Source organism: Neomonachus schauinslandi, chromosome 13, assembly GCF_002201575.2.
Source record: "Neomonachus schauinslandi chromosome 13, ASM220157v2, whole genome shotgun sequence".
NCBI classification, from domain to species: Eukaryota; Metazoa; Chordata; class Mammalia; order Carnivora; family Phocidae; genus Neomonachus; species Neomonachus schauinslandi.
In genome coordinates, this window is record NC_058415.1 from 66,518,313 (window position 1) to 66,545,506 (window position 27,194).

At 39.4% G+C, this 27,194-nt stretch overlaps 2 protein-coding genes across 3 annotated transcripts in view; one reads left to right on the plus strand and one right to left on the minus strand.

Moving 5' to 3' along the window:
- Nucleotides 1–746: 746 nt before the first annotated feature.
- On the plus strand, nucleotides 747–11,734 carry LOC110581389 (protein NipSnap homolog 3A-like). 2 transcript variants are annotated; one of them, XM_021691208.2, is made up of 6 exons: nucleotides 747–891; nucleotides 3,835–4,045; nucleotides 5,788–5,943; nucleotides 8,578–8,727; nucleotides 11,174–11,260; nucleotides 11,353–11,734. In XM_021691208.2, exons 1-6 carry the CDS (start codon nucleotides 832–834, stop codon nucleotides 11,427–11,429), a joined length of 741 nt encoding a protein of 246 aa, XP_021546883.1. In that variant the 5' UTR covers nucleotides 747–831; the 3' UTR covers nucleotides 11,430–11,734. The 2 variants fall into 2 exon arrangements, with proteins under 2 accessions (XP_021546883.1, XP_021546886.1); XM_021691211.2 differs by lacking the exon at nucleotides 8,578–8,727.
- Nucleotides 11,735–15,552: 3,818 nt separating this feature from the next.
- LOC110581396 (phospholipid-transporting ATPase ABCA1) overlaps nucleotides 15,553–27,194 on the minus strand; it is a 127,742-nt gene continuing 116,100 nt past the window's right edge. The window contains 9 exon segments of the mRNA XM_021691219.2: nucleotides 15,553–18,972; nucleotides 19,815–20,058; nucleotides 20,640–20,732; nucleotides 21,380–21,483; nucleotides 22,467–22,601; nucleotides 22,988–23,129; nucleotides 25,395–25,501; nucleotides 26,110–26,172; nucleotides 27,045–27,165. Coding sequence (XP_021546894.1) covers nucleotides 18,832–18,972; nucleotides 19,815–20,058; nucleotides 20,640–20,732; nucleotides 21,380–21,483; nucleotides 22,467–22,601; nucleotides 22,988–23,129; nucleotides 25,395–25,501; nucleotides 26,110–26,172; nucleotides 27,045–27,165 — 1,150 coding nt within the window. The 3' untranslated portion in view covers nucleotides 15,553–18,831.

Genomic DNA, 27,194 nt, shown 5'->3' on the forward strand with positions numbered 1-27,194 from the left:
ATACCTGAAAATACTAAGACACACCAGGAAAAGCCTGTAATTTAGAGGAGAAGAAAGCATTAGAAGAAACAAGTGGAAAATAGTTATTGATGTTGAAAATAGTTATTCTGAGGACCAATAATCAGGAATACGGAGAACAAGATCCGAGGTCTGCTGGTATGCTTTTTTAAGGCTTACAAAACTATTTGACTTTTTAATACTTAATTCGATGCCCCCATTCCAATGAGCTCCTGAAAAATACAATTTCAATCATTATTAGAAGCCTTCGGAGGTCATGCTGGGGTGGCGATTAGGGAAAGAGGATGCACTTCATGAGGAAAAGTGAAGGCTCCAGGTCTTTACGTAAATCACCCCGACTAACGATTAACCAGGGCAAAAACCTCCACGATTTTAAATGCACAGCATTACGCGTGCACGCATCATACTCCCTTCTCAAAGGACAAACACGCATTCTGCACACGAACTCAAGAATTGTTGCGCAACTGCGCATGGAGACGAGGTGATGGGCTCAGAAAGGTGGAACAGGAACGATCCCCGCCTTCAGCCAATCCTAATGTCCCCTCTGACGTTGGGTAAGAATGTCTGAGGAAACAGAGTACCAAAGTCCACGTGCCGCTCAAACGCGCCGGGCGCTGGGCCCGGGAAGGACGCGAGCAGACCGGGCGGTGCCGCCACGCCTCCCGGCACCAGAGGCGGAGCTCACGCCGCCGAGTCCTGTCGCAGCCTGCGTCCGCCAGGAGTCCAGTCGCTGCTCTTTTCCAGGCGGGTAAGCAGGAGGAATCTAAGAAAGGGTACCGGCTGGCTGTCCTTCCCAGCGCTCGAAGCCCCGCCATGCTCGTCCTCCGAAGCGGCCTGACTAGGGCTCTGGCTGCGTGGAAGCTCGCGCCTCAGGTACCGGCCGCGGAGACGCGCCCAAGCCGAGCCCTGGTTTGGGAGGAGGAAGGGTGACCGCGAGGAGCTAGTAGTCCCGCGCATGCGCTACTCGGCTCGCTCGCCCAGACTTGCGAGTGCCGCGCATGCGCCCAGCCGGTTCGCGCGCCGAGATTCTGTTTCCAGTGCGCGTCCCAGACCCCCGAGCTGGGGCGTTGTGCGTGGAGGGGTGTAGCCAGTCGGGAGGGTGCGCTGGCCAGTGTCGCCTCCCGGCCAGCTCGCCAGCAGCCGTGAACAAGACTTCTGTGGCCTAAGGTGCCAGGCGGCCCTGAGGACACTCCTGGAGCTCGCGCTGCCCCGCATTTGCTTCCCAGCCCCGCTGCGTTCGCCAGGTTGGGCCGGTGCCAGGTGTTGGCTGGTCGAGCCTTTCCTTTTGATTCGTCCTTTTGACAAGCCACCGCCCGCTCCAGACAGAAGGTAGAGGAGAAGTAGGTCAACCAGCCGCTGGCGAAAGAACAGGCCTCCCCCATTTAAACGATATGTACACAACTTCTGAGCGTTTTGCAGAGAACCCTGAAGAGGAGGGCCAGGATGCCAGTGGTGGAGCATCCTGCCCAGCTGCCCACTGCCTCGTGCGGGTGGTGGCTGAGCCAGGCAGGGCCAGGAACCTCGTAGCAAACAGAATGATAACCTCACTTAACCTTAGATGAGAAAAACACAATAGATTTTGTGATTTAGCCTTAACTGTCGGGACTTGGCCTATTCTGTGAATCCACAGATTTTTTCCTTTGATATTGAGGCTCGTACTTCTTTTCTGGAAGGGTACAAGCGGAAGGGGATGAACCTACTCTACACACTGACTTTCTGCTGAAAACTGAGGAACCAATGATGGCCCATTAACCCAAGATTAGCAATCCAGTCTGATCTTTCCTGATTCTCACTCTACTGGGGCAGGGCCAAGAGTTATTCCTTACAACTTTACTCTGAACTTTGATTTTTAAATATCAGCCAGTTGTTCTCACAGGTGAATTGGAAGTGAATTGAAAGTATTTTGAAATACTTATACTTTATGGAAAATGAGCCCGTATTTGGAGATAAGGGAGCCTAGAACACTCATGAATCCTACCCCAGTTGTAGTTTCTGCCCTTAACAAAAATCACCTCTCCCTAAGCACACTCACTTATCTCACTGCTGTTACCCTTTCTGTGGGCTTTTCCCTCTTACTGTTTTTTCTTTGAAAGATAATAAAAATACGTGCCTTTGACCACGTATTTGTTTCCTAATACAAATTCCCTGAAAAACGACTTAAAAGCAATTGTTATAAATACCACACTGTCCCGTTTTCTGATATATTTTATTTATAATACTTTTTAAACTATAATACTAGGCAGTTGTTTATTTGGATAACATTCTCTTATTAAAATTTGGTTAAAATGACACAAAAAGCATGTCCAGCAAAAATAGAAGTATCTGCAATAGTTTTTGGAGGGAATACTTGCTTTTCAAGTAAGTTTAGACACTTGGGCAGTAGGAACTTAACTCAGGGGACATGAATGGAATGAACTCAAATATATAATTATAATTATGATACTATACACAGATGAAATACATAGACAGTTGTGTTTTTTTTTTTTTAAAGATTTTATTTATTTATTTGACAGAGAAAGACACAGTGAGAGAGGGAACACAAGCAGGGGGAGTGGGAGAGGGAGAAGCAGACTCCCTGCCGAGCAGGGAGCCCGATGCGGGACTCGATCCAGGGACTCCAGGATCATGACCTGAGCCGAAGGCAGTCGCTTAACCAACTGAGCCACCCAGGCGCCCCGACAGTTGTGTGTTTTAACCTAAATTATGTCAGATAAAGAAGTCTACTGGTTTCATTTGATGTACCAGGTAGTCAAATAAGCCCAAAATTTGTCCACAGCTTTGTACCAAAGCTTTTGATAGTTTTGATTAATAAGCTCCATGAAACTAAAAAAAAAATAATAATAATAAGCTTCATGAAACTGGCACATGATAACCAAACCTACAGTAAGAAGAATTTGTAAGTGAAAATGCCATAGGATTGTGTGGGTGTGAATGTATACTCATGCACATGTATATATACACAGAGGATAATCTCTGGCAGGGCATTTCCTATCTAAAGTTAAGTTTATTCAGACTTGGAGGACTAAATTAGAAGAAAACTTTATATAAGTAGCATACAACTAATACAACAAGAACTAACAGTTCTTAAGGGATATTTTCGTCAATCTGGCAAAATTGGATGGATTAAATGCCCTTCTTCACATTGCATCTGTAATTAAACCTAATAATGATTCAGACAATTCTAACTTGTTGATTTTCCCTTTATAGCATTCATCCAGTCCACCACCATGTTATAATGCAGTTGGATAGATTATAACGCTCCATTCCTATCTTTTACCAGGGATCTACTTCATTCGATTTGGGAAATACTTTGACCTGAATAGCAATTTTTATTTTTAAGAAAAACCTAAAAGGGAGTTTTTTGCAAGTAAACACATTTCCATTTTGCTTGCCAAAACACCTGCATATTTTATAAAGTTCACTTAAATGCATAACTAACATATATAGTATTGACTAAAAATGGAATATTGGCTAAATAAGGGAAGACATCTGCAAATTTATTAGAATCCTAATTGTAGTTCTTGGGTAAAGGACTCTTATTAAGACCCCAGTGCCTTCTTATGATTAAATTTCATGAAAAAAAGGCTAATAGTGAATCCCTGCTAAGAAACAGTAACTATATATTCAGCGTACTTAAGACTACTTACCTTTATTGACGTTTCTCCAAACAAATGTCTAAAGAGAGATCACAAAAGAAGTACAAACATGGATTATGAGTCTAATGCGTGCCCTTTGTTTCTAGATTCAGATTTGGTTGTAACAATATTATAAACCCTACCTTCCCAAAATATTTAAATTTGCCTTATCTTTCTTCAGGTGTGCTCATCTTTTGCTACGGGCCCCAGACAATACGATGGAACATTCTATGAATTTCGTACCTATTGCCTTAAGCCCTCAAAGATGAATGAGTTTCTGGAAAATGTTAAGAAAAATATACATCTTCGGACAGCTCACTCTGAATTGGTTGGATACTGGAGTGTAGAATTTGGAGGCCAAATGAATAAAGTGTTTCATATTTGGAAGTATGGTATGATTTTTCCAGCTTCAGGGTTCAGTATAGATTTTCATTCTGTTAAATGTTACTTGACACTTAGCTCTCGGATCTAGATTAGTATAAATACCCATAGGTTAAAATAAACTTTTAAAAAGGGGAACAACAACAAAAAACGAATTCAGTGATTTCTCCTCCCAGTGGCACACCTTTAACAACCCTTTGCTCAAATCCTTATGTTACCATAAATGAAAAAGTGTGGTATCTCATATTTCAAATCATAAAATTGTGAGCTAGGCTTCAGTGCTCAGAAAAATTTTACAATGGTTTGTCATAAAGACGATTTATGAAAAAAATTAAAGCAGTGATTGCAAGAGCCCAAATAGGTTAAGATCAAAAGGAAGGGAGAGTTATTTTTTATTATTGTTGAAGCTATGGCTGGATATCAGGATTTTAGTAGAAACAATTCAGATATGTAGGGGCTTTAGAGTAGTAGAGGTTGATGGGGATGATAGTTAACTTCTTGGCCTCACCCAATGCTAAGATTTAATAATTTGTTATGTTGAGAAAATCATTTTTGTGTTATTTGTGCATTCCAAGGTTCCAGGGAATTTACTGTTCTAGGGAAGTAAAGACAATCAGAGTTCTCCCCATACTGAAGTTGATTTACCCCTGGTTTAATATTCAAAGAAGAACAGGTTGCACGAATCCCCAGGATGTTTGTTACTCCAATGTCTAATCTTTGTGAAGTCCACATCAGGACTTGATGAAATCCAGAGAATTTCAATACCTTCATTTAGTGTTTGATCATCAGTGTCCAAAGTTAATAGTCATGAAGTATTTTAATATGAAAAGTGTTCATTCCATATTTAAAATGGCCCTAATTTAGGGGTTTTCCCTATTGTAATAGAATAAACCCCATTAAAACACAGTTTATGCTTTAATGTGCCACCAGCGGACTCAGGTCCCTTTAAAAAAATCACTAGTAAAGTCTTAATATAACTCACTTAAGCTCTGAGATCCCCAATGTAAACCATAGAAAACTCTTTTACCATCAGTCTTAATGAGACCCTCATAGTAAATATAGTACTAGGCCTAAATGTTTAGTAAATGTTTAAATATCAAACATAAGAGAAATAAATACTGGGTAAAAAGAATGGTGATAATAAGAAAATCAGCACTCCTTCTTTAGAAGCTGTTCAAAGAAGAGGCTTAAAAAGCGCATCTTCTTTTCATTTATGTTAAATTTAATTCAGAGTATACCTTGACCTGACCACTCACCACCACCACCAAAGAAAAATAGTCCTTCTCTAAACGGGCGCCGTAATTTAAATGCCTCAAATAATAAGAATAATTAATATATATTGAGTGCTATCTAGGTGCCAAACACTGCTCAAAGCCCCTCTCGTGTACTAATTCATTTAATCTTCACAACAACCCTGGAAGGAGATAATATATCATTATCCCCATTTCACAGACAAGAAACGGGCACAGAAGGATTCAATAACTTAACCTAAGTCACACAACTACCTAGTAAGTGGTAGGGCCTATAAAGCCCACTACATGACATTATCATTAGTTGTTTAAATTTCTACTCCCCTTTTAGACCATGAGAAACTTGAGGACAGATGTCACATCTATTTATGTTGATAGCTACAGTGATAGAACAGTGTCCTTATGTGGCCTCAATGAACATTTGCTGAGTTGAATGAAATCCAGAAAAGGTATAGGTGATTTTAATTAAGTTTTTATTTTTCTTACTCCTTTTCGTCCCATAGATAATTTTGCTCATCGAACTGAAGTTCGGAAAGCCGTGGCCAAAGATAAGGAATGGCAACAATCTGTCATTCCAAATCTGGCTCTCATAGATGAACAAGAGACTGAGATCACTTACCTGGTGCCATGGAGCAAATTAGAAAAGCCTGCAAAAGAAGGTAGGTCCTTCCCTCTTAGCTACTTTGAATTCTGATGGAGAAAATACTAAAGATTTCAAGCTATAAAAACTTAACTTCCAGGGGTGCCTGGGTGGCTTAGTCAGTTGAGCATCCGACTCTTGATATCTGCTCGGGTCTTGATCCCGGGTTGTGAGTTTGGGTCCCGAGTTGGGCTCCATGCTGGGCATGGAGTCTACTTAAAAAACTAAACTTCCCTAGGGAAAAGTAATGTTGTGTTTTATATAGGAATATATTATGATTATAGAGATAAATAAATTTTAGATCTTTGCTTATTAAAACAATGAACATTGAATGATGTTTTTTTCCAATTTGGAAAAGCTCTTAAATTTGAGGTATAAATATAAAAAGTTGACATGGGGGGGCGCCTGGGTGGCTCAGTCGTTAAGCGTCTGCCTTCCGCTCAGGTCACGATCCCAGGGTCCTGGGATCGAGCCCCGCATCGGGCTCCCTGCTCCGCGGGAAGCCTGCTTCTCCCTCTCCCACTCCCCCTGCCTGTGTTCCCTCTCTCGCTGTCTCTCTCTCTAATAAATAAATAAAATCTTTAAAAAAAAAAAAAGTTGACATGGGGAATAAAGGTTGAAAAGTTGAGGGTTGGGAGCAGACAAGTATGGTTAGGTGAAAGATGATGTGTGATATTTTGTCATAGTTTGGTATTTTTTAGACACAAATTACAGTTAATCTTAAAATATTAAGGGTATTTTTGCCTGTAAGACTGTGTTGGGGAATGAATTAAAATGTTAAGCTATATTACTGTAGTTTAACATTTTTGTTTTCCTTTTATTTCTCATTTTAAAAATAATTACTAAAGATTTGTCTTCTTGCTGATTTTATTTTCTTGCTCATTTAAGGAAACCTTTACCTTGGGCGCCTGGGTGGCTCAGTTGGTTAAGCGACTGCCTTCGGCTCAGGTCATGATCCTGGAGTCCCGGGATCGAGTCCCGCATCGGGCTCCCTGCTCGGCAGGGAGTCTGCTTCTCCCTCTCCCACTCCCCGTTTGTGTTCCCTCTCTCGCTGTGTCTTTCTCTGTCAAATAAATAAATAAAATCTTTAAAAAAAAAAGGAAACCTTTACCTTAACATTGTTTTAAACAAAAGTCAGATTTTTTGAAATATTAATTAATTCAAATGTTATTTTATTTCCCCCATTTTTCCTAACTTTGTAGTATAGAGTACAAGAGATTTGAAAGTCTTGTTTGGATCCTTATCCACCTTTCCACAGGCCTTTCCACAGGCTTCCAGCACTATCTAAAAACTAAGTGGCTTCTCGGACAGTGTCAAATCTTGGTTCTTTTCCTCTTTGTTGTTCATAACTCTTTAGTAACTTTGTGCTTTTTTTTTTCTTCTCAAAGCTACTTGTCCCCTAGTTCCTCTTCCTCTACCTGCCCCATACTTCTGATCAGAAGGTAAAATGCTTTTCAAGTATTTACCTGGATATTTAGAAACAATAAAATCATCTCCTTCAGTTGTTTCCGTTTTTTTTTTCCCCTACTCAAAAACTCAGACATCATTAGCTCCATCGTTTGTTCCTATTAGAAATGGAATCCTGGGGCGCCTGGGTGGCTCAGTTGGTTAAGCGACTGCCTTCGGCTCAGGTCATGATCCTGGAGTCCCGGGATCGAGTCCCGCATCGGGCTCCCTGCTCGCGGGGAGTCCGCTTCTCCCTCTGACCCTCCCCCTTCTCATGCTCTCTGTCTCTCATTCTCTCTGTCTCAAATAAATAAATAAAATCTTTAAAAAAAAAAAAAAAAAAAAAAAGGAATCCTGTAGGGGGAAATTATACAAACAAAAAGTATTTCCTCTGGAAAGAAGAGGAAATATGGGAGATCAGAAAATGCTTTTCTTATTCATTTCTTACCTGAAAGTGCAGGTTCAGGGAGCTCAAAAATCCTAGACTTATGGGCGCCTGGGTGGCTCAGTTGGTTGGGCGACTGCCTTCGGCTCAGGTCATGATCCTGGAGTCCCTGGATCGAGTCCCGCATCGGGCTCCCTGCTCGGCAGGGAGTCTGCTTCTCCCTCTGGCCCTCCCCCCTCTCATGTGCTCTCTGTCTCATTCTCTCTGTCAAATAAATAAATAAAATCTTTAAAAAAAAAAAAAAAAAAAAAATCCTAGACTTACTATAAATGCTCAGTATTTGTTTATTGACAAAACTTGGGCACCTGGGTGGCTCAGATGGTTAAGCATCTGCCTTTGGCTCAGGTCATGATCTCCAGGTCCTGGGATCGAGTCCCACATCAGGCTCCCTGCTCAGCAGGGAGTCTACTTCTCCTTTTCCCTCTGCCTCTCCCCCTGCTTGTGCTCTCCCTCTGTCTCTCTCTCTCGAATAAATAAATAAAATCTTTAAAAAAATTTTCAGATAATAGCTTTATATATCTTCCCTTTTTGTTGTTCTGTATAAGCTTAACAAGTGATCCTTAAACTTGGACAAGGACTTTCTAAACATAAAAGCAAGGAAAATTAATGCCATAATTCATAAATACGTCTACATAAACATGTACAGGTCTATGATCCTCCAAATCTGTGTATGTAGATTAGTCTTCCAGTGGAACTGAACTAACCTGATCAGAAATTTCTTGAATATCTTTTGTAAAATAATTATTTTTCTCCCTACTCTAGGAGTCTATGAACTGGTTATTTTTCAGATGAAGCCAGGTGGGCCAGCTTTGTGGGGTGATGCATTTAAAAGGGCAATTAATGCCCATGTGGATCTAGGCTACTCAAAACTAGTTGGAGTTTTCCACACAGAATATGGAGCACTCAACAGAGGTATAGTTGTCTATTTCTTCTATAAAATTGCAAAGTATATTGGTAATCTATTAAGTTTCGTGGGTCAGTTTGTCTCTTTTTTCCATTGTGGTATATATTTAAACTTTTATTGCCAAATTTTTAGGGTTTTTTTAAATAATTTTAAGGGTTGAAAAAACCTGATTTATATCTTATTTGTTTGGAACGTTAACACCTCATGAAGCCTTTTTCAAATGTTAATATGTCATGTTTTCCATGACACATCAAAGTGATAAAAAACTGCAAAGAGCCTCAAGAAAGTATCTGTCCTTTCATCTTTTTTTCCTCTAAATATACTTTTATTGACTTTTTAAAATAACATTATTTGGTGTAGAGAGATTGTCTTGAATGAAAAAGTAGTACATATTTTTACACATACTAAAGAGATGGAGATGCCTTAAGGGGGGAAAATATTTCCCCTACTTAGAGATAATACTGTTAACATTTTGGTCTTTTTATGTCATCTGTGTGATACACACACACATACACAAACACGTCATTCATATATGTGTGTCTGTGTATAAATATATATAAATATATGTGTGTACACACACATATGTTCATATATATATGAGTGACATAGGAATAAGAAAACCAAAATGTTATTTGATATATATATATATGCTAGAAATAATGCATTTGCATGATTAATAATGACCTCTTAACACTTCATTGTGGGTATACACAGCTTACAGGTAAATATACGTACCTGAATTTATTTATTTATTTGCTTTTAAAGTTTATTTATTTAAGTAATCTCTACACCCAATGTGGGGCTCACACTCACAACCCTGAGATCAAGAGTCACATGCTCCACCAACTGAGCTAGGCAGGTGCCTGCTGAATTTATATTTAAAACATCTGTTTGGGGCATTTAACTTTTAAAGTTGAAAGTTACTGCAGTCAGAATTTCAGAGAGTTTTTTATGGCAAACTCTTAAAAATGTATGTAAAGTTCATCTGGGAGGATAAATGACTAAGAATAGCTAACTAAATATTTGAAAGACTCATCATATTGATTTGCCTCCTTAACTTCCTATTTAATGTCCAATGGATATCTCACATCTAACACACTCAAAGCCAAGCTTCTGATCTTTACCCAGAAATTTAACTTCTAGCAGTGTATCCTAAGAAAATAATCAGAATATACAGAAAAAGGTATTTTTAAGTTGGAAAATATATCAAGAGGAGGAAAAACTGAAAATTATTAGATGTCTGTCTCACACCATACACTAAACTGGAATCCACATGGATTATAGATTTAAGTGTAGACAAAAAGTAGTCATAGAATTACTAAAATAAAATATAAATGTGTTTAATAATATGGATGAGAACTATGTTTCACAGACACACATCATATAGGTCCTGTACCTTACAGAGTGTATACGCTTTGTGTATATAAATATGTAAACATATAAAAATACATATGTACATAAATATGGAAAGAGATGCACCAGAATAGAAAAGTAGTTGTTTCAGGGTGGTAGAAATGACTCCTACTTTCTGCTTATCTGCATTTTCCAAAATCTATACGGCTAACATATATTACATTTAATTATAAAAAAATTTCAGTATTTTATAGAATCCTGAAATATTTTGAATGATATAAATAATCAACTATAAAGGGTTGGGATAAAAAAGTTGTCACATAGCAACATAGGAGGAATTCACATAGTCATTAAAAATTAAGGTTACTGGGGCGCCTGGGTGGCTCAGTCGTTAAGCATCTGCCTTCGGCTCAGGTCATGATCCCAGGGTCCTGGGATCAAGCCCCGCATCGGGCTCCCTGCTCCGCGGGAAGCCTGCTTCTCCCTCTCCCACTCCCCCTGCTTGTGTTCCGTCTCTCGCTGTCTCTCTCTCTGTCAAATAAATAAATAAAATCTTTAAAAAAAAAAAAAATTAAGGTTACTGCCATGGAAAATAAGCATTAGTTGATTTTTAAAAATACTACTAAGCATAATATACACTAAGACCTTAATCTGATTTTACTCATTTTTTAAAAGAAATACACTAAATATCAGTAGAGGTTCTCTCTGAGTTGTTAAAATTATGCTACTTTTAATTTTCTTCTTCGTATCTTCCAAATTTTCAGTAATAAACATCTTCTTTATAATTTTTTTAAAATAAAGTAAAATATAGTAGAAAGTCATAAAATTTGGGTCTAGCCTTGATTGTGTCTTTAGTGGTGGTACTTTTTTCTTTCCAGCCTTCCTTTTCTTCATCTATAAAACCAGTTTGATTAATTAATTTCTCTCCCGAATCTCTGACCCCCTCTGAAGTCTTATTACTAACATACTTAATTTTACCTTTTTGATATCCACTATTTTGATCTAAAGAACAAGACTTAATGTTTCTGATTAATTTTTCTGTATTTCTTACTTGTAGTAACGCCATAGTCTTTAGATGCTGTTTTTGGTTTATTTCTGCAGTTCATGTTCTTTGGTGGAATGAGAATGCAGACAGTCGTGCGGCTGGGAGACATCAGTCTCATGAGGATCCCAGGGTTGTGGCAGCTGGTAAGCTATTTCACTAGGCATGAAGTATTCGAACCACAAATTCGATTCAGTCAGTAACTTTATATGCCTTCTTATGAAATGTGTTTTTCCAGTTCGGGAGAGTGTCAATTACCTCGTGTCTCAGCAGAATACGCTTCTGATCCCTACATCATTTTCACCTCTAAAATAGTTTTCCATTGAAATACGAAGCATTGCATTAACTGCTATAAGATGTGTCTGCTAATGGTGCTTAAATTCTCCTAAGAGATTCTCACTTGCATTTGAAGAAGGTGGTAAGTTAATTTTCTGTGTCTCCACTTCTGAAGCCACCTCTATCCTTCCTTCCTCTGTTCCTCTCCACCTTAGGAAATAGTTCTGTTCATATTCCCCTTGGCATTTTCAGTGTCTGTTACACATTAGAAATAGTTGCTACTGGGGCACCTGGGTGGCTCAGTCGTTAAGCGTCTGCCTTTGGCTCAGGTCATGATCCTGGGGTCCTGGGATCGAGCCCCGCATCGGGCTCCCTGCTCAGCGGGAAGCCTGCTTCTCCCTCTCCCACTCCCCCTGCTTGTGTTCCCTCTCTAGCTGTCTCTCTCTCTCTCTGTCAAATAAATAAAATAAAATTTTATTTTCTTTAAAAAAATAAAGAAAAGAAAATAAAATTTTCTTTAAAAAAAAAAAGAAATAGTTGCTACTACTTGATCTTGATTTTTCATTGGTTTCAGAATATCTCTTGAACTCCCTTTTGACAACCCTCTGCTTTTATAATGTTTTCTTATATTCAAATGATGATTTTTACATTTTGAACCTGGTATTTTAAAATCATTTATGTATAATGTCTGTTTTTCTGAGATTTAAAATATTTTTGCATCTTTTCATGTCTGTTTTTTTCTGAGATTTAAAATATTTTTGCTCAGTAAAGTTTATTTTGTGATCAAATGGGATTCTAATCTAAGATCAAATATATTTCTTTATCTTGGCTAAGTCCAGTGTCACCTGTGTCATCCGTATTAATTACGGTTTTCACATTAATTATGAGTCCCTCGAACTTCGAAAATAATGTAACTAGGTCTCTGTTAAAAACTTCAGACTTGTTTTATGTGCTGAAATGTCTTCATTTATAGTTAATTTTTGTTAATTTTGGATCACTAACAGATACTTGGGACAGCTATTTGTTTTGAAGAGATCTTTATGGTTATGAGAATGGTTGCCTGAATAAAAGCCTACATACCCATTCTGCAGGTTTTTTTTATTTGTGTTTTGTATTTATGCACTCTTTTCTAGAGCTTTTACTGGGTCATTGTAGGGTAGTGACACGGTAACAACTTAACAACTTTATTGTAAATGTTAAGTTACATTAAGAAGATAACATAATCATCCCAGAAAGTTTTCAGTACCACCACATATTCTAAGGTTTTTCTTCAAACACCTTTAATTTCCATTTTAGTTGAGTGCACCTGCCTTCTAAAACTAGGTTTAGTAATTACAAGCGCTCTTGATAGTCTATATTTCGAGCCATATTATTTTGTGTTTCTAAAACATATTGTGAGTATAAAATAGTAAATCATGAAGTAGCTGTCCTAAGGGAAACTTGGAAAACAAAGTACAGCATAAGACTCCGGATAGAAGAAATGTCTTAAAAGGATTAAAAAAAAAAAACCACAAAAAATTGAAAGGTGAGATGGGTGTTCAGGTGCAGCGTATACTATTAACAGACAAGAATCCAAATAAAAGCTTTGTGATCCACTATTGTCATGTTTTCTGCTTCACAGTAAATCAGAACTCTCAGTAGAGTTACACGTATATTCCCCATCTTTACCTCTTACTCTTCCCTCAACCTAATCCTTGTCAGTCTACTGAAAGGACTCTTTTCAAGGTCACCAAGGACCTCTGTCTTACCAAATTCAGTCGTTTTCTCTGCCTTTACCTTGCTTCTCAGCAGTGTTGGGACACACTGAGAGCAGTGTTTGCCTTCCTGAACACTTGATTCTGAGCTTCAGTATAGGGTGTCAAACTCAGGTTTTCCTCCTCACTGGCCAGTCCCTCTCTTCCTTTTGCTGGCTTCTCTTCCACATGTGGGTAGGATCTCAGGGCTCAGGAATGTTCTCTATCTTCATTCTCTCTAGGTCAGCCCATTTAGTCGCAAGGCTTAAAAACCATATACGTACTGATGACTTACACATTTTTATCTTCTTTCCCATCATTGTTCCTGAGCACCAGACTGAAGTATGAATGGCCATTTTAACACAACCATTTACCTAGTTTGAGTCACAAACTAGAAGTCACCTTGATAGCTCTTGCCCTCAACCCCTACATGGAGCTTGTCGGTAATTCCTGTTGGCTCCGTCTCTAAAATAGATCCTGAACATTACTATTCCTATGTCTGTTGCTACACCCTTGCCCAACCCACCAACATCTTAGCCTCCCTTCTGTCCCTTTTCCCCATACAGCCAGCATTCTTTCTGAAACAGTGATTACATCAAACCACTACCTTGTTTAAAACTCTCCAGTGGTTCCTCATTGCACTAACAAACAATGAAATCCAGGTACCTTAACATAGCCTGGGAGGCCCTACAGGTTCTGGTTCCTGCCCCCTCCACCACTCCAGAGACTGGAATTCTCTCTCTCCTTCCCCAACCTGCCAACCTTTTTCCCACTTGGGGCTTCTGCACCAGGTGTTGTTTCAGGAACATTCTCTCTGCCCACCTTCAAATGTTGGCTCCTACTTATTTGATCAGATCTGAACTCAAATGTCACTCTTCAGGCGGCCATCTCTGACTCATCTCCATCATTAACTCATAACCATGGTTCATTTTCTTCTTAGCACTTACTGTAGTCTGAATTTATTATATGTGTTTGTCTACACATCCATTGTGAATGCGAGTATGATTTCTCCACTGAAATTTAAGTTCATTAAAGCAGGAATTCAGTCTTCAACACTGCACCCCAGAACCTAGATAGGTATATGGCACACAACAGAGTTCAATAAATACTGGTTAAATTATTGTATCATGATGCCTGGCGGATTTTATGAGAGCAATTGTAACTTATACTCACCTTCACCAGAAAGAACCCTCTGCCAGTCTGGTAGCAGCTTAACTTTAAACAAGTTCTTTATCCACTGAGCCACAGTTTACTTGCACATCAAATGGTCCTGCTTACCTCATAGGGCAGATAGCTAATTAGGGAGTAAGTGAAGTGCCTGACAACACAGTAAAATACTTGAAAAAGGTAGCTAATTTTCTACCTTTTCGTATTTAATATATGCATTACCATTTCAAAGGTTCCAAGGTTCTTTTGAACCTACAAATGTGTATATAGGCTCTTCTCTAGATAGAAGGTTTTCCTCCAGACTCATGGGTGACTTACATGGTTATCTAAATTACTTGCCTTTTCATCTTTCAGTAGCTTTCTTCTCTCGATTGTCCTTTTTCACGAAGAAACACAGCTTTCTATCATTTCATTGACGTCGCTGTAATGTGAACTTTAAGAGGGAAAGACAGCTGCGATGCTGATTCCAAGTGCTCAAGAAGGCTCACTCACAAACCGAGATCCTTCCTCCGCATGCAGTGGGATGCGCGCCTTAGCAAAGGACCACTCGGCACCTGTCCTCAGGGCCGTTAGAGGCGGCCCCACAACTCCGCCATGCTGCCTACGAGGGGGAGTCTGACGGAGATTCTTCAGGTACCGAGATAAGCAGACATCTCTCCTGAGACTTTGCTAGTGAGCTATGAAAATTACATCCATATGTCTCGTCACAGCCCCACATAACCGTGGCTTTCGACCGCACAGCACTTTCTACAGGAGAAAGGGAAGGCACCTCCGATGTTCCTCTACTTTTTCCACTTTTTCTGCGTGCTCACCCAGGCCACCAAATCCCGCAGACCTTGCCAGTATACTTGGCACACGCTGTCCTTGTATTTTCAGTTTAACGAACAAAAGACCTCTGAAGGCGGCCTTTGTAGCTTCAATACCAAATAAAGCAGTGAGGTTTTTCTCAGGCAAACTGAGCTACAGAGTATTTCCAGCTCTAGCTTCAAAAATCAGTAAGCTGAATACATTTTACCTAAAAACCTCTTAAACTTATTATTTACTATCTTAACTGAATTATGAAAGTGTAAACACCCTTTATCTCTAAGTACTCCCCTCAGTTCTCTTTCGTAACAGGACACTTAGCCTTTTCTAAAATTTCTACCCTTGAATCAAAGAGCTTCCCACTACAAGTGGACATTTCTTACTTTCCTAATGTCTTTACAAGCTTTAACAGTAGGTGGTGCTACGAATGCACGGAAATAAATTTGCATAGACCAGCAGAACTGTCACAGCTTTATTTCGTGACTCATTACAACATAGAAATATGCCTTTTTTTAATACTTCATATAAAGTTATTGACATACAAAATTTTTTTTCTTTTTTTCCTTTTAATGAAAATGATTTAACTTAGAAATCTGTTGTGAAACTTTTGTCTAGTTTTGCAATTCTCAGATATTCCAGTGCAAAAATAGATCCCATTAGAGACAGCATAAAGTGCTTGGAATGAAGAGCCAATGATAAAGAAAAAGCACAAAAACATAGCTTCATCCTAGGGTATAAGAAGAGAGAATACTTAATCCTTATGGAAATAGAAACATTCTATAAAAGGGATGCAACAATTTTGAAGAGAATTAGAGCTATATTACTAGAGTACTATTACTAGTAAATAGTAACAAGGGTACAAATTAGTATCTCAGTATCAAAGTGGTTCAATATTATATATGACACATGGCTCTTTGGAAAAAAATTTACCTGATATATACAACCACGAGAAGAAAACAGACAAATCCCTTTCGTCAATGATTACAGTGAATGAAAGACGTGCAACATTTAATCACCACAATGCACACGCTTTCAGTACAGAGATTGAAATACAGTAGTCTGAGGTTTGGCTGTTTTTTAACAATGAGCTGTGCTGGATGTTTATGTATGTATAAAGGGCTTTGTGATTGTTTTCTTTTGTATTTTTCATATTCACAGTTGATAATAAAGTTTCCAAGGTGTCCAAAAGCAGCAAAAGCGGCAACCTTTGGACACTTTTTTGAGAATTTTTGAAACTCACATACTTGTATTTCCACAGGGAATATATAGAAATTTTACTTGAGTAGAGTTGGTAAAAAATTCTACTATAATTAGGTTTACACAGGAAAATGTAGAAGATTACTATTTGGGTAGTTTAAAAGGTAACAATGAAGTCAGGGTGTAGCTATAGATTGTTTCTAGCTTCAGCAAGAGATCCTTGGAAATCTATATTGAATTTTTTTTTTTTTTTTCCCCAAAACAGTTCACAGTCTCTTTTGAATTTTTTAAAATATGGCCTTGAAGTCAGAGTAATTAGAGCCAGGAGCTGCTCACTGATTTAATAAAATAGAGAATTAGAACACGATTCTAGTGAAATGGGAAAACTAACAAAAGTTTGATTTTGAAAAATATTAAATAAGGAGAAACTAAATTATGAATTTTATATCATTAAAGGCTGCACAAAATGTAATGACCTCATCATGCCAATAGTTACTGGAAATGGGCCTTCATTACTTGTTTATCATTTTAGAAAATATTGGCATTAATTTCTAAGTCATTTTCTTTTGCCAAACAAGTTATGTGATAACTTTCTGTAAATTTTAAAAAACAGATTTGAAATAGATGTGAAATCTTAACACCTTTAGAGTTAGTATTTAAATTTTAGAAAAAGAAATTAGTAATGATATTGAAAGATGGCTTGAAGTTCACCCAATAGTACTTCCCTCATATTTTTGTTGTCTCAAGACAGATCACATTAAGCATTAGTGAAATAATATTTTTTAAAGTGTTTATTGACTAAAAAAATAAGACTGGATCAGAAAAGTCAAATGTATTTCATGTGGGGGCATTTGCTGTTTTTATTTTTTTCATGAGAAATTCAGGACTGAAGAGATGAAAAATTTGAGATTGTCAGAATGGGGTATCTAAGATCTTCAAAGCCAATTTTCTGACAGTACCAAATATACCCATAAGCACAAGTTGTGTTACTCAACAAGTTTTAAAGTTATTGATCTTTTTGTGAAAGTATTCATTGTTTAGTTTTGTGACCCTTATGACAGACTTTTTTGGCTTTTGCACTGTTGCTATTTAAAAAAAAAAAAAAGGCTGCCCAGTATTCACTGGGATCCCACAACCACAACAACAAAACCTATATTTGTAAACCTGTTAGCTGAGTAACATGGCACAGGATATCTACTGAGACTTAATTCCTCCAGACCCAATCCATCCATACACGGTCAATTCAGCTACAACATACACTCAAAAAATACTTGATTAACAAGCGGAGATTAAGAGTATTTTGAATGATCTTAAAGAAACTCAAATATAATGCTGTCATGAGATCTTGACCACCGCATTGTTTTCTGGTCACCAGGCACTAATCAGAGGTTTCCTCTGCAAGCTTCCATGAGAAATAAAGCTAGTGAGGCAGTGGGGCCACTCCTCTACGCCACGGGGTTCTACAAAGAGGCCATTCCAAGGGATTCACAAGTCACTGACAGAACTTAAGATTCCAAACAGCATTAAAAGTACAAAGATTTTTGTCAAAATACAACTCTATCCTTTCATATTCTAGATTAATTTAAAAAGCCAGAAATAACACTACACTTGGGTCAAACAGGATGATCTTGAGATGCAATGTACCGTGTTAGCAGACAACCAGGACAAATGGACACAGGCCTCCCGAGGTTTGAACAAGCCAGCTCTTCAGTCCCGTGACCTGGCCTCAGCAGCTTGCAGCCGCAACAGTTTGGCGGCTCTTTGCTGCTTACCAGGATCTAAGTATATTTAAAGAGTCCCAGAAAAATGGCCCTGGAGACCCATGGAACCAAGTCTCACCTGTCTTGAGCTACCCACACTTGCAATGTTACGGCCACACCAGAGCAGCTCATCAAAGAGGGAAACAATGGAGGGCTTTCCCCGTCCAGGGCACCATTCTGTCACCTGATACCGATGCTGATGGACTCTGAAGCAGAACAGCTGTTGCAAAAGTGTGCACGACACACCACGGTCCTTCAGGCTTTCTGAGCAACTTGGCACTAGTCATTCTGGCACACTCATCGCCAGCAATGGATGTGTCGCCGGGAAACCAGTCTCCTGGCATGGCACGGCTTCATGAATGAAGATGTAACACGCCTTCTGATTTTGATAAATAATCACTGGCCATGATTACGTGATTAATTATTGTTGCAACCCCAGTGAGAATACAAAGGAACAACAACAACAAAAAAAGTGTGATTTCAAACCCATATGTCCGCTGGGTTCCATACTAGAGTTTCACGTAGGTATAAGGTAATAAACTAAATTCAAGTCTTTTTCACTTGAGAGCCATACGAGACATAGACTACAAAGGCACTGCCCCTGTAATGGAATTTTGTTTTCATTGCATTGAATTGCATTGCATTGAATAGTATCAGTACAGTATCCAGTTTACTTCTTCCCACAAAAAACGTCCAGCTCTTCTTTTGGAACACTTCACATGGTGCAAAGGAAGGGCTAGTTCCTCCTTTCTTTTAGTCAGCCTGTACGAACAGTATTCTTCATACGTAACTTTCTTTCACTTTCTCATCCTGGAGAAAAGATGTGAGAACTGCAACATCGACTACTGTCTGGTTTTTGTGTAATGACAAGTCCTTTAAGTGGTCATCATCACTTTGGTCCTTGGCGAAGTTTACAAATACCTGTCAAAAGAAAGGTGGACTTTTGTAAATACCTCTCTACTTGCTCCTCCTTTATTCTGATTGCATTTCACCATGTGGAGATTAATTCAGGTAGCAGAACACAAGATCAAATAAGTAGATTAAGTAGAAAACTGTGTGTGAGGGGGACGGGGATACCTGGAAAAAGCCTTAACCATTTAAAAACTGAGCTTCCCGGGCACCTGGGTGGCTCAGTCGGTTAAGCGACTGCCTTCGGCTCAGGTCATGATCCCGGAGTCCTGGGATCGAGTCCCGCATTGGGCTCCCTGCTCTGCGGGGAGCCTGCTTCTCCCTCTCCCACTCCCCCTGCTTGTGTTCCCTCTCTCGCTGTGTCTCTCTCTGTCAAATAAATAAATAAATAAATCTTTAAAAAAAAAAAAAAAAACTGAGCTTCCCTATTGCCCCTCAAATCACCAACTGTTCGGTCGTCTATTTTGATTCATACAGGCCTGATTAAAAGGGAAGAGAAACATAAACTAACATTTACTGAATAGCTACTAAGTGCCAGAATCCGGTTGGTACTTGATGTTATCTAATTTAAAATGGGATAAGACACCTGGCAAAATGTCTGGCACATGGTAGGTACTCAGAAAATGATAGTTACTGTGATTATTATTACAACCTATTCTCACAATAACCCTCTAAAGTAGATAGAATCATCTCCCTTTACACATTCAGAGCGGTTTAGTAAAAAGCACAGCTTGTTGGAAATCAGAAATTCAAGCTCAGTCAAATCTGCTCTAGGACCCATAATGGGAGTGGGGGAGAGGAATCAGGAATCTTCACCCTGAAAAATCAATCTGTTTTGGACATTCAAAGCTTACTTGGTCAAGCGTTGTCTGAGAAACAGAGTAGTCTTCTATGTGGAGTCTCTTTTTGCTCTGGGAAAGGATGCTGAATATCCTGGCCAGAGAAGATAGTGAAGATGGAAGCTGGTACTGTAGCATGTTCCGGTGCTTCTCTTTGAGGACACTTCCCGGGAAGGCAAGTCCGAAGAACTCCTGGACAGGCTTCAGGTCAGGGTTGGACCCTGCTATCCGTACCACGATTGTGTAACCATCTCCAAACCTGAAAGCAGGGAAAAAAAACCAATGGAAGATCCTCAGGAAACTTCTCAGAATAAGTATCTGAGAGAAGGAACTGGTTACCATTTACTGAGTATCTATTCTACATGACGTGCCATGCCAAGTGCCTCGGACACACGATTCCATTAGATCCTCCCCTGGACACGTGAAGTCTGACATGTTACAGAGAAACTGAAGCCCAGGGAGTTAGTCACTTGCCCATGGTACAGAGCTCCTAAGTGGTAGGGCCAGGATGTGGACTCGTTTGTGTTGGACTCCAAAGCCTAACCATACTGACATGTGTAAAACTCCCCACCGCATCTGTTTAGCAAAGCCAGAAAGCAGATATTCCTAGGATACAGACTCAGAAAGGTTAAGTGATTTGTCCAAGGGCGCACACCAGGAAAAGGTAAAGAGAATTCAAATCAGTCAAGTCTGTTTGATTTCAAAGCCCCCATTCTTTCCACTATACCATTTTGGTCAGTTTATTTCCCCTTATTTTAGAGCCACCATTTATATGCTCACAGAAAGAATAAGCACAAGTGTTCTCAGCAGGTGTTATCCCCAAGAAATTATCCTTGTTACCTATTTTTCAGATGTTGGACGCTGCCGAGACACCTGAACCTCCCATTGACCATAATTGCCATCCTAGTGCAAAGAGCTTCACATTCTTCCATACTGTGGGAAAACAGAGATTTTTGTTTTAGAAAGATGCTCCTCTAACCATCCAAACATCATAGGACATCTGGAATTTCGAGGAAATAGATTCCCAGCTTCCTAGGGCACAACTGCCTCCTATGACAAATACACCAAGATGTGGGGATAACGCTATTTACAGCCATGCTGTTTACACTTATAAAAAAGAAAAAAAAGTTGGAAACAGTCCAAATATCTACAAAAAGAGGAACAGTTAAATAAATTAGGGTATTTCCTATTGGAATACTGCCTACTCAGGGCTGTAAGAAATGATGACACATCTAAATGTACTGACTTGAAATAATGTTCACAAAATATTAAGTGAAAAAGAACAGTGTATGTACAAAGCTTGCATTTTGCTTGTAAAAATACACACACACACGTACACACACATGCCTGGTGTGTGTGTGTGTACGTGTGTGTGTGTGTACAGATTTGCACAGGAAAACTGCAAAGATATATAGCCCAATGACAGCAATGGTTGTGTCCTAGTGATAGAATTTCAGGTGATTATCACATTTTCCCTTTGCCTTTCTATACTTTCTATTTTTTATACAGTGATCACATTGCTACTTGGAAAACCTTAAATAAACACAACACAGATGCCACGCCAAGTCTTCACTACTGACCTATGAGATGTAAGCACTACTGATCTGCCTTCCTTGACAATACTTAGGGCACAATTCCACAAGAATCGCCGGGCTTTGGGATCCATGCCTGTGGTAGGTTCATCCTGTAATTAGAATAAAATAAGTCCTATTATTTGTTAAAACACAAAGATAGATTTGTTTTTAAATGCAGAAGCATCTTTAAAAGAGCCTAAATTTCAATTTACCGGTCTAGTTATTTCTTGATAGACCAAAGAACCAGACCTCACATACAGCAGTAAAATGCATACTTGTTTGTAACCAGTTCACTCTTACCAATGTGTCATTCAAGTGGGAAACTCAAATTTTTGTAAAATTAAATTTCTCCAAATGAATAGAAAGGGAAAGGAAAAAGCTATTTAGTTTCAATCATCTTTTCATGACTGACAAGTACACACTAAAAATTCTTTTTGTCTGAAATCTCTATTAAAGTCCATATAAGGTTTGGGTAAAATTACTTTTCTTCTTTTTTTATTCTAGCTCATTACAGCTTGGCCTGTTATATTGTACTTGCTAGTCTTAGAGAAACAAATTGCAGATCCAAATGGTCCAGATAACATTAAAGCCTTAACCCAAGGCTTCTTCCTGTAATCACTTCCAGGCAGAAGAAAACGGGTCAAGGGGCTATGTCCAGTTTAATCTTCTGTTTTTCATCTATTTGTATGTTAGGACAATGACCCAGGTGCCACCCTGGGGATCTTGAAGCTGTGTCCACAATCTCCATCTTCAGGAGATGAAACATAGATCGTCAGAAAGAATGTTCCAGAGAAAGGTCAAATCACATATCCAAGACTCAGCCACACGTTGCCGGGGTACCCCAACACCAGAGAAAAAAGGGCCCTGGAGCATCTCCCCTTTGGAGCATCAGAGGGCATGGCAAAGCCACCCCAATGTGTATCAAGAAGAACAAAGGAACTTCCTTCCCTCTGGTTTTCTAAGGCTGCTCTGCCATTCCTGGTCGGAGGAAGGATGGCCAGTCCGGCAATATCCCTAGACATACAGGACTTCAGGGAAGTGATGTTTTCCATTCAGGCCCAAACAAGAGTGCTCCATGCACAGTCATACTCACCAGAAACACGACAGGGGGCCCGCCGATCAGAGCCATGGCCGTTGAGAGCTTGCGCTTGTTGCCTCCACTGTAGTTGCCAGCATATTTTTCTCCATACTTTACAAGGCCCAGTTTCCGAATTGCCCATTCACCAACCTAGAGTAATAAAAAGGACCTTGACTTTTGTCTGATTTGTTAATCATGCTTTCTTACACTTGTATATGATTCTTTACAGAGTAGAACTAGGAAAATTCTTTTCACTTAGTAGATTCTATAATATCAAGTGCCAAGGAGCCAAAAAGCAGGGGGAAAGGACTCGTGGGAGTGGGCACTTCCTCTCTGCTCTCCAGCACGTTGTCTGTCCACTCACCCCTGCCCCCACCCCCACCCCCACGGACTCCCACCCTGCAAAGTAGGTGCAAAGAGCCAGCATTTCATATTGCTGCATCCATGCATAAAAAGAGCCTGAAGCCAGTGGTCACTTGTAAGGTATACTGTCAGCCTGCCGAAGGGGGCAGGCTGGCTTCTGGTGCCCACCGTACCTTGCCAACTTCTTTCTCTGGGACTCCTCTCAAGAGGGCAAAGAACTCCACGTGCTCTCTTCCGGTCAATAGCTCCGTGATGGCATCGAACTGAGGGCAATAGCCCATGTTCTGATGGACTTCATGGATGTCTGACAAGATACTGCAAAGGAAAAACTGGTCAGGTTTCAAGCATTTAGAGAGATTCTGATCGGACAGTCTTGTCTCATGTTCCTATAAAGCATGCTTGCACATGACAAAAATAACCAGTGAGCACACTTGCTGTAGCTTGAAGGAATAATCTTTCTACCCCACGCCCCCCACCCCCCAGAGGCCAGCCCCTCTGGCAGTCAGGGTTCCCGCCTCTGTCCTGCCTACTGCTTGCACCTGGCTCTCCCAACACCTCAATCTGCAGGCTCAGTCCCATTTCAAGATTCCCAAGTCCATCCCAACTGCAGCACTACCTCTACCAACAATCCCACTCACACAATCCTGGGGCTTTAACACTAAGTCTCCATCCCAGACTTGGCCCTGTGATCCAGTCATACATACCAAGTACTCTGTTACTCCAAAGTCTCCTTCATGGCCATTCAGACCCAGAGGAGGCCCAGCAAATCTGGGTGTGACCTCCCTCCCTCTGCTGTTTGCTGCCTATACATTGACTCAGCCACAACATGGTCTAGACCCCCTGGTCCCACTATTTACCCAACCCGGGCACCCTCCTGGTTTTTAAGGGTTTTGTTTTGGAGATCTTTGTTTTATTTTGCTTTTGTTTTTGATCACAGGCTCTCCGAAAATCTGGTGACCAAAAAATATATCTACATACACAGCTTTAAATATATTGGTGGAAGCAGCTTTTGGGCCCAATGAGGCCCATCTCAGGTTAAGAATCCTTGATGTGGGAGAAGCTCAGTGTCCCATCCAGTCTGCTGGCTGCACATCGGCCACCTCTGGACAGCGTTTGGCCTTTGTTTGGTCTTCTAGCAGTATTCATTCCCTTCTGCCTATCTGTTTCACACTCCCAGGTCCAGCCCTTTCCAGAGTTATGATTGAGAGGCCCACATGCTGTGCCTGGCCCTCCCAGCAACACTGCCCAAGCCAGCTCTTACAACAGGTCACTGTGATAAACCTTAGTTTGAGCCCATTGCTCCCATTGCTTTGTATCCCAGGAACCTGGTAGAAGGAACAAGCCTGGGGAAGCAGACGCAGTCTTAGGCCTGCTATTCCAGAATTTCTGTTCTCTTAAACCTTCTCTACCCTGCTACTGAAAAAACTGATAAGAGACAAAAGAGGGGACCCATGAGTACATTAAGTCCCTCACTCTTTTCAATTTTATTGGCTATTAGCCCCCTATCTATTATTTCTAAATTGTGAGTCATCACCCACTAGTGAGTTACAAAATAAATTTAGTGGGTCACGATAAGATTTTTTTTTTTTTTTTAAGATATGCCTATTTATGTGATTTTGTGTATTTACTAGGTTGAGAGGTAAATGTATTTGCTACTATGGGTCATGGTCAGAAAAGTTCAAAAGCCACTGTCTTACACCACCTCTCCATATAAAAAGCCCAGAGAAGCCCCACATATTTAGAGTACCCAAGGGTAACATTGCCTAATAGGTCTCTAAAGTGGAGGTGCGCCTAAAGATCAGATTGCTTAGTGACCTGTGCATTCTCAGATAATGGCCTATTGTGGCCTCGATAATTGATACCCTTTAGGGAGGGCAATTTGGCAAGTACATACCCTTTTACCTTGTAGGAATGTTCCCTGAGGAAATAAAAGATGAACGCAAGGACATATTTACCTAGTCAAAAACAGAAACTAATAAATGTCCAGCAATAAGGAACTGATTAAATAAACTGCAGATAAGTGTACATGGGGGAGGGGGGGTTTAGGCAGCAACGCAAAGGCTACATCTTAGAATATGCAACCCATTAAGAAATGTCCATACTAGACTCAATAAACTAATTTCAAAAATCTAGATATAGTATGATCTCAATTTTACAGTACATTTATATGTGTAAAATAGAGAGTTTGGGGGTGGTGGGAATGTTCTAAAGCTGGATTGTGGTGATGAGTGCACAGCCTTGTAAATCGACTAGAAATCACTAGAAATCACTGTACTCTTAAGACAAGTAAACTATATGCTATGTAAAATTATACTATGCTATATGCTATGTAAAATTTATATATTATAAAGCTGTTAAAAAAAAAAATAGAGGGAGACTGGGAGAAAAAAAATGTAAATAGTAGTTATCTTCAGGTAGTGGGATTATGGATGATTTTTATTCTTGTCTTTACACTTTATCTATTTCAACATTTTTATAAATTACATAGTACCGTTATAGTCAGAAAAATAAAAATATATTTATTTAAATTAAAAAAAAAAAAAGTCTTTGTGGCAAAATACAGTCCACGTCTTTTCTCACCTATTTTTGTTCAGGAAAGCATCTCCTCTGGTAACAGTGGTATCTCCAGTTAACATCTTGAAAGTTGATGATTTCCCAGCCCCATTAACCCCCAGAAGTCCAAAGCACTGAAAGAGATTGGGTCAGCTGTTTAAGCAAACTTCTAATAATCTGAATATAAATGACCCTTATAAAATAGTCACCTCAGCTTAGTTTTGAGATGACACGACTCTAAAACATTCTTAAATGTCAATAAAGAGTCAAATTTGGGGGGGGGTTTAAGAACTTTATAAATATTTAAATAAACATTTATAATGAGACATATTGAGCATATTTGTAAATATTATTGGAGCTGTCAGGTTGAAGCCAAAGTTAATGTGTAAAAAACAGTAATGGAAGCCAACCAAGTCACATTTCACCACCTAATTTGCCTAAAGGGCATAAAAGAACACAAACATGAACGAGAAAAGAAAAAAACCTACTTAAAAAAAAATCTATTTGAATTTCCTCATCTTGAATGGATCACAAAGACACATTCTGGATGTGCATTCTTTTCTTAAACTGCCTGAGATTATCCAAAATTGTTGCTTTTTGACATCTTCTCAATGACGGATTGCTCCATATAGACATAAATAGAGAAAGCTTTAAAAACTTTCAAGCCTTACAGACATTGTTGTTTGATTGGGTAGGTAATATGAATTAACAGGGCCAAGTACAGGGTAGACAATGCCTTTACCTCGCCAGGCGGAATGCCAACGCAAATCCTGTCAACGGCAGGCTTCCTCTTTCTTCTATATATCTGCAACCAACAAAATGCAAAAATTCAAGAGCCATAGTGAATCACAACTATCACAAGCAACTGGGGAAGAGGGAACTATAACCCAAACACACCACGAAGCAAGGCTCATCAATAAAAATAAGTCACATATTTGATATGCCAAGAGCCATGATCTGTCTCTGTGTCTGAATGATTCAAAAGCTTAAAAGTGGATTTTTTATTTTTAATCTATTACCAACCTTTTTAAGAGACATTGGTCATTTATATCTACATAATTTTTCATTTACTTGATATTGTAGGCATTTTAAAAATTAAATTCTAGGGACACCTGGGTGGCACAGTCAGATAAGCGTCCAACCCTTGATCTCAGCTCAGGTCTTGATCTCAGGGTTGTGAATTCAAGCCCTGCGCTGGGCATGGAGCCTACATTAAAAAAAAAATTCTACAGGGCCAAAATGTATAATCCAAACACTGCAAATATTGTACATATTATAAAAAAGTGAACTAGAGTGGGCTGAAACAAACTGTCCTCCTGAGCAACAGAGACATACCAGCTTTTTAGACCATGATACTCAAAAATCAACCATTTATTCTTCCTACCTCGGCTTTGACTGGATATACAATTTTAGTATGTTTTAACAAACACATAAATGTAAGTGTGAGAAACAAATATACTTGAGAACCAGACTTCACATTACAGAAGTATTCTCAGTAGGATTTCTTTAATTAAGAAGTTCCCTCGGTGTATCTTAAATAAAATTAAATTGATAGAAGTTTGGTCTAGATGCACATATTCTTTTCATTAATCAAATCAGCAAAAATGCTCATTTCCAACATATAAAGCTGAAAAAAAACTGAAGACAAGTTGTTACAGCCTGTACTCACTGCCTCACCTTAGTCAGCTCCTTGATTTCCAAGATGTCGTTCTGTCCTCCACCATCAAGAATTCTCTGTCTTTCCCGCTTCACATCTTCATCCTCATCATTCAAAGGAGGAAGCTTTGCATCTACAGGTCTTGGGAGAAACATTTTAAGAAAAATCAG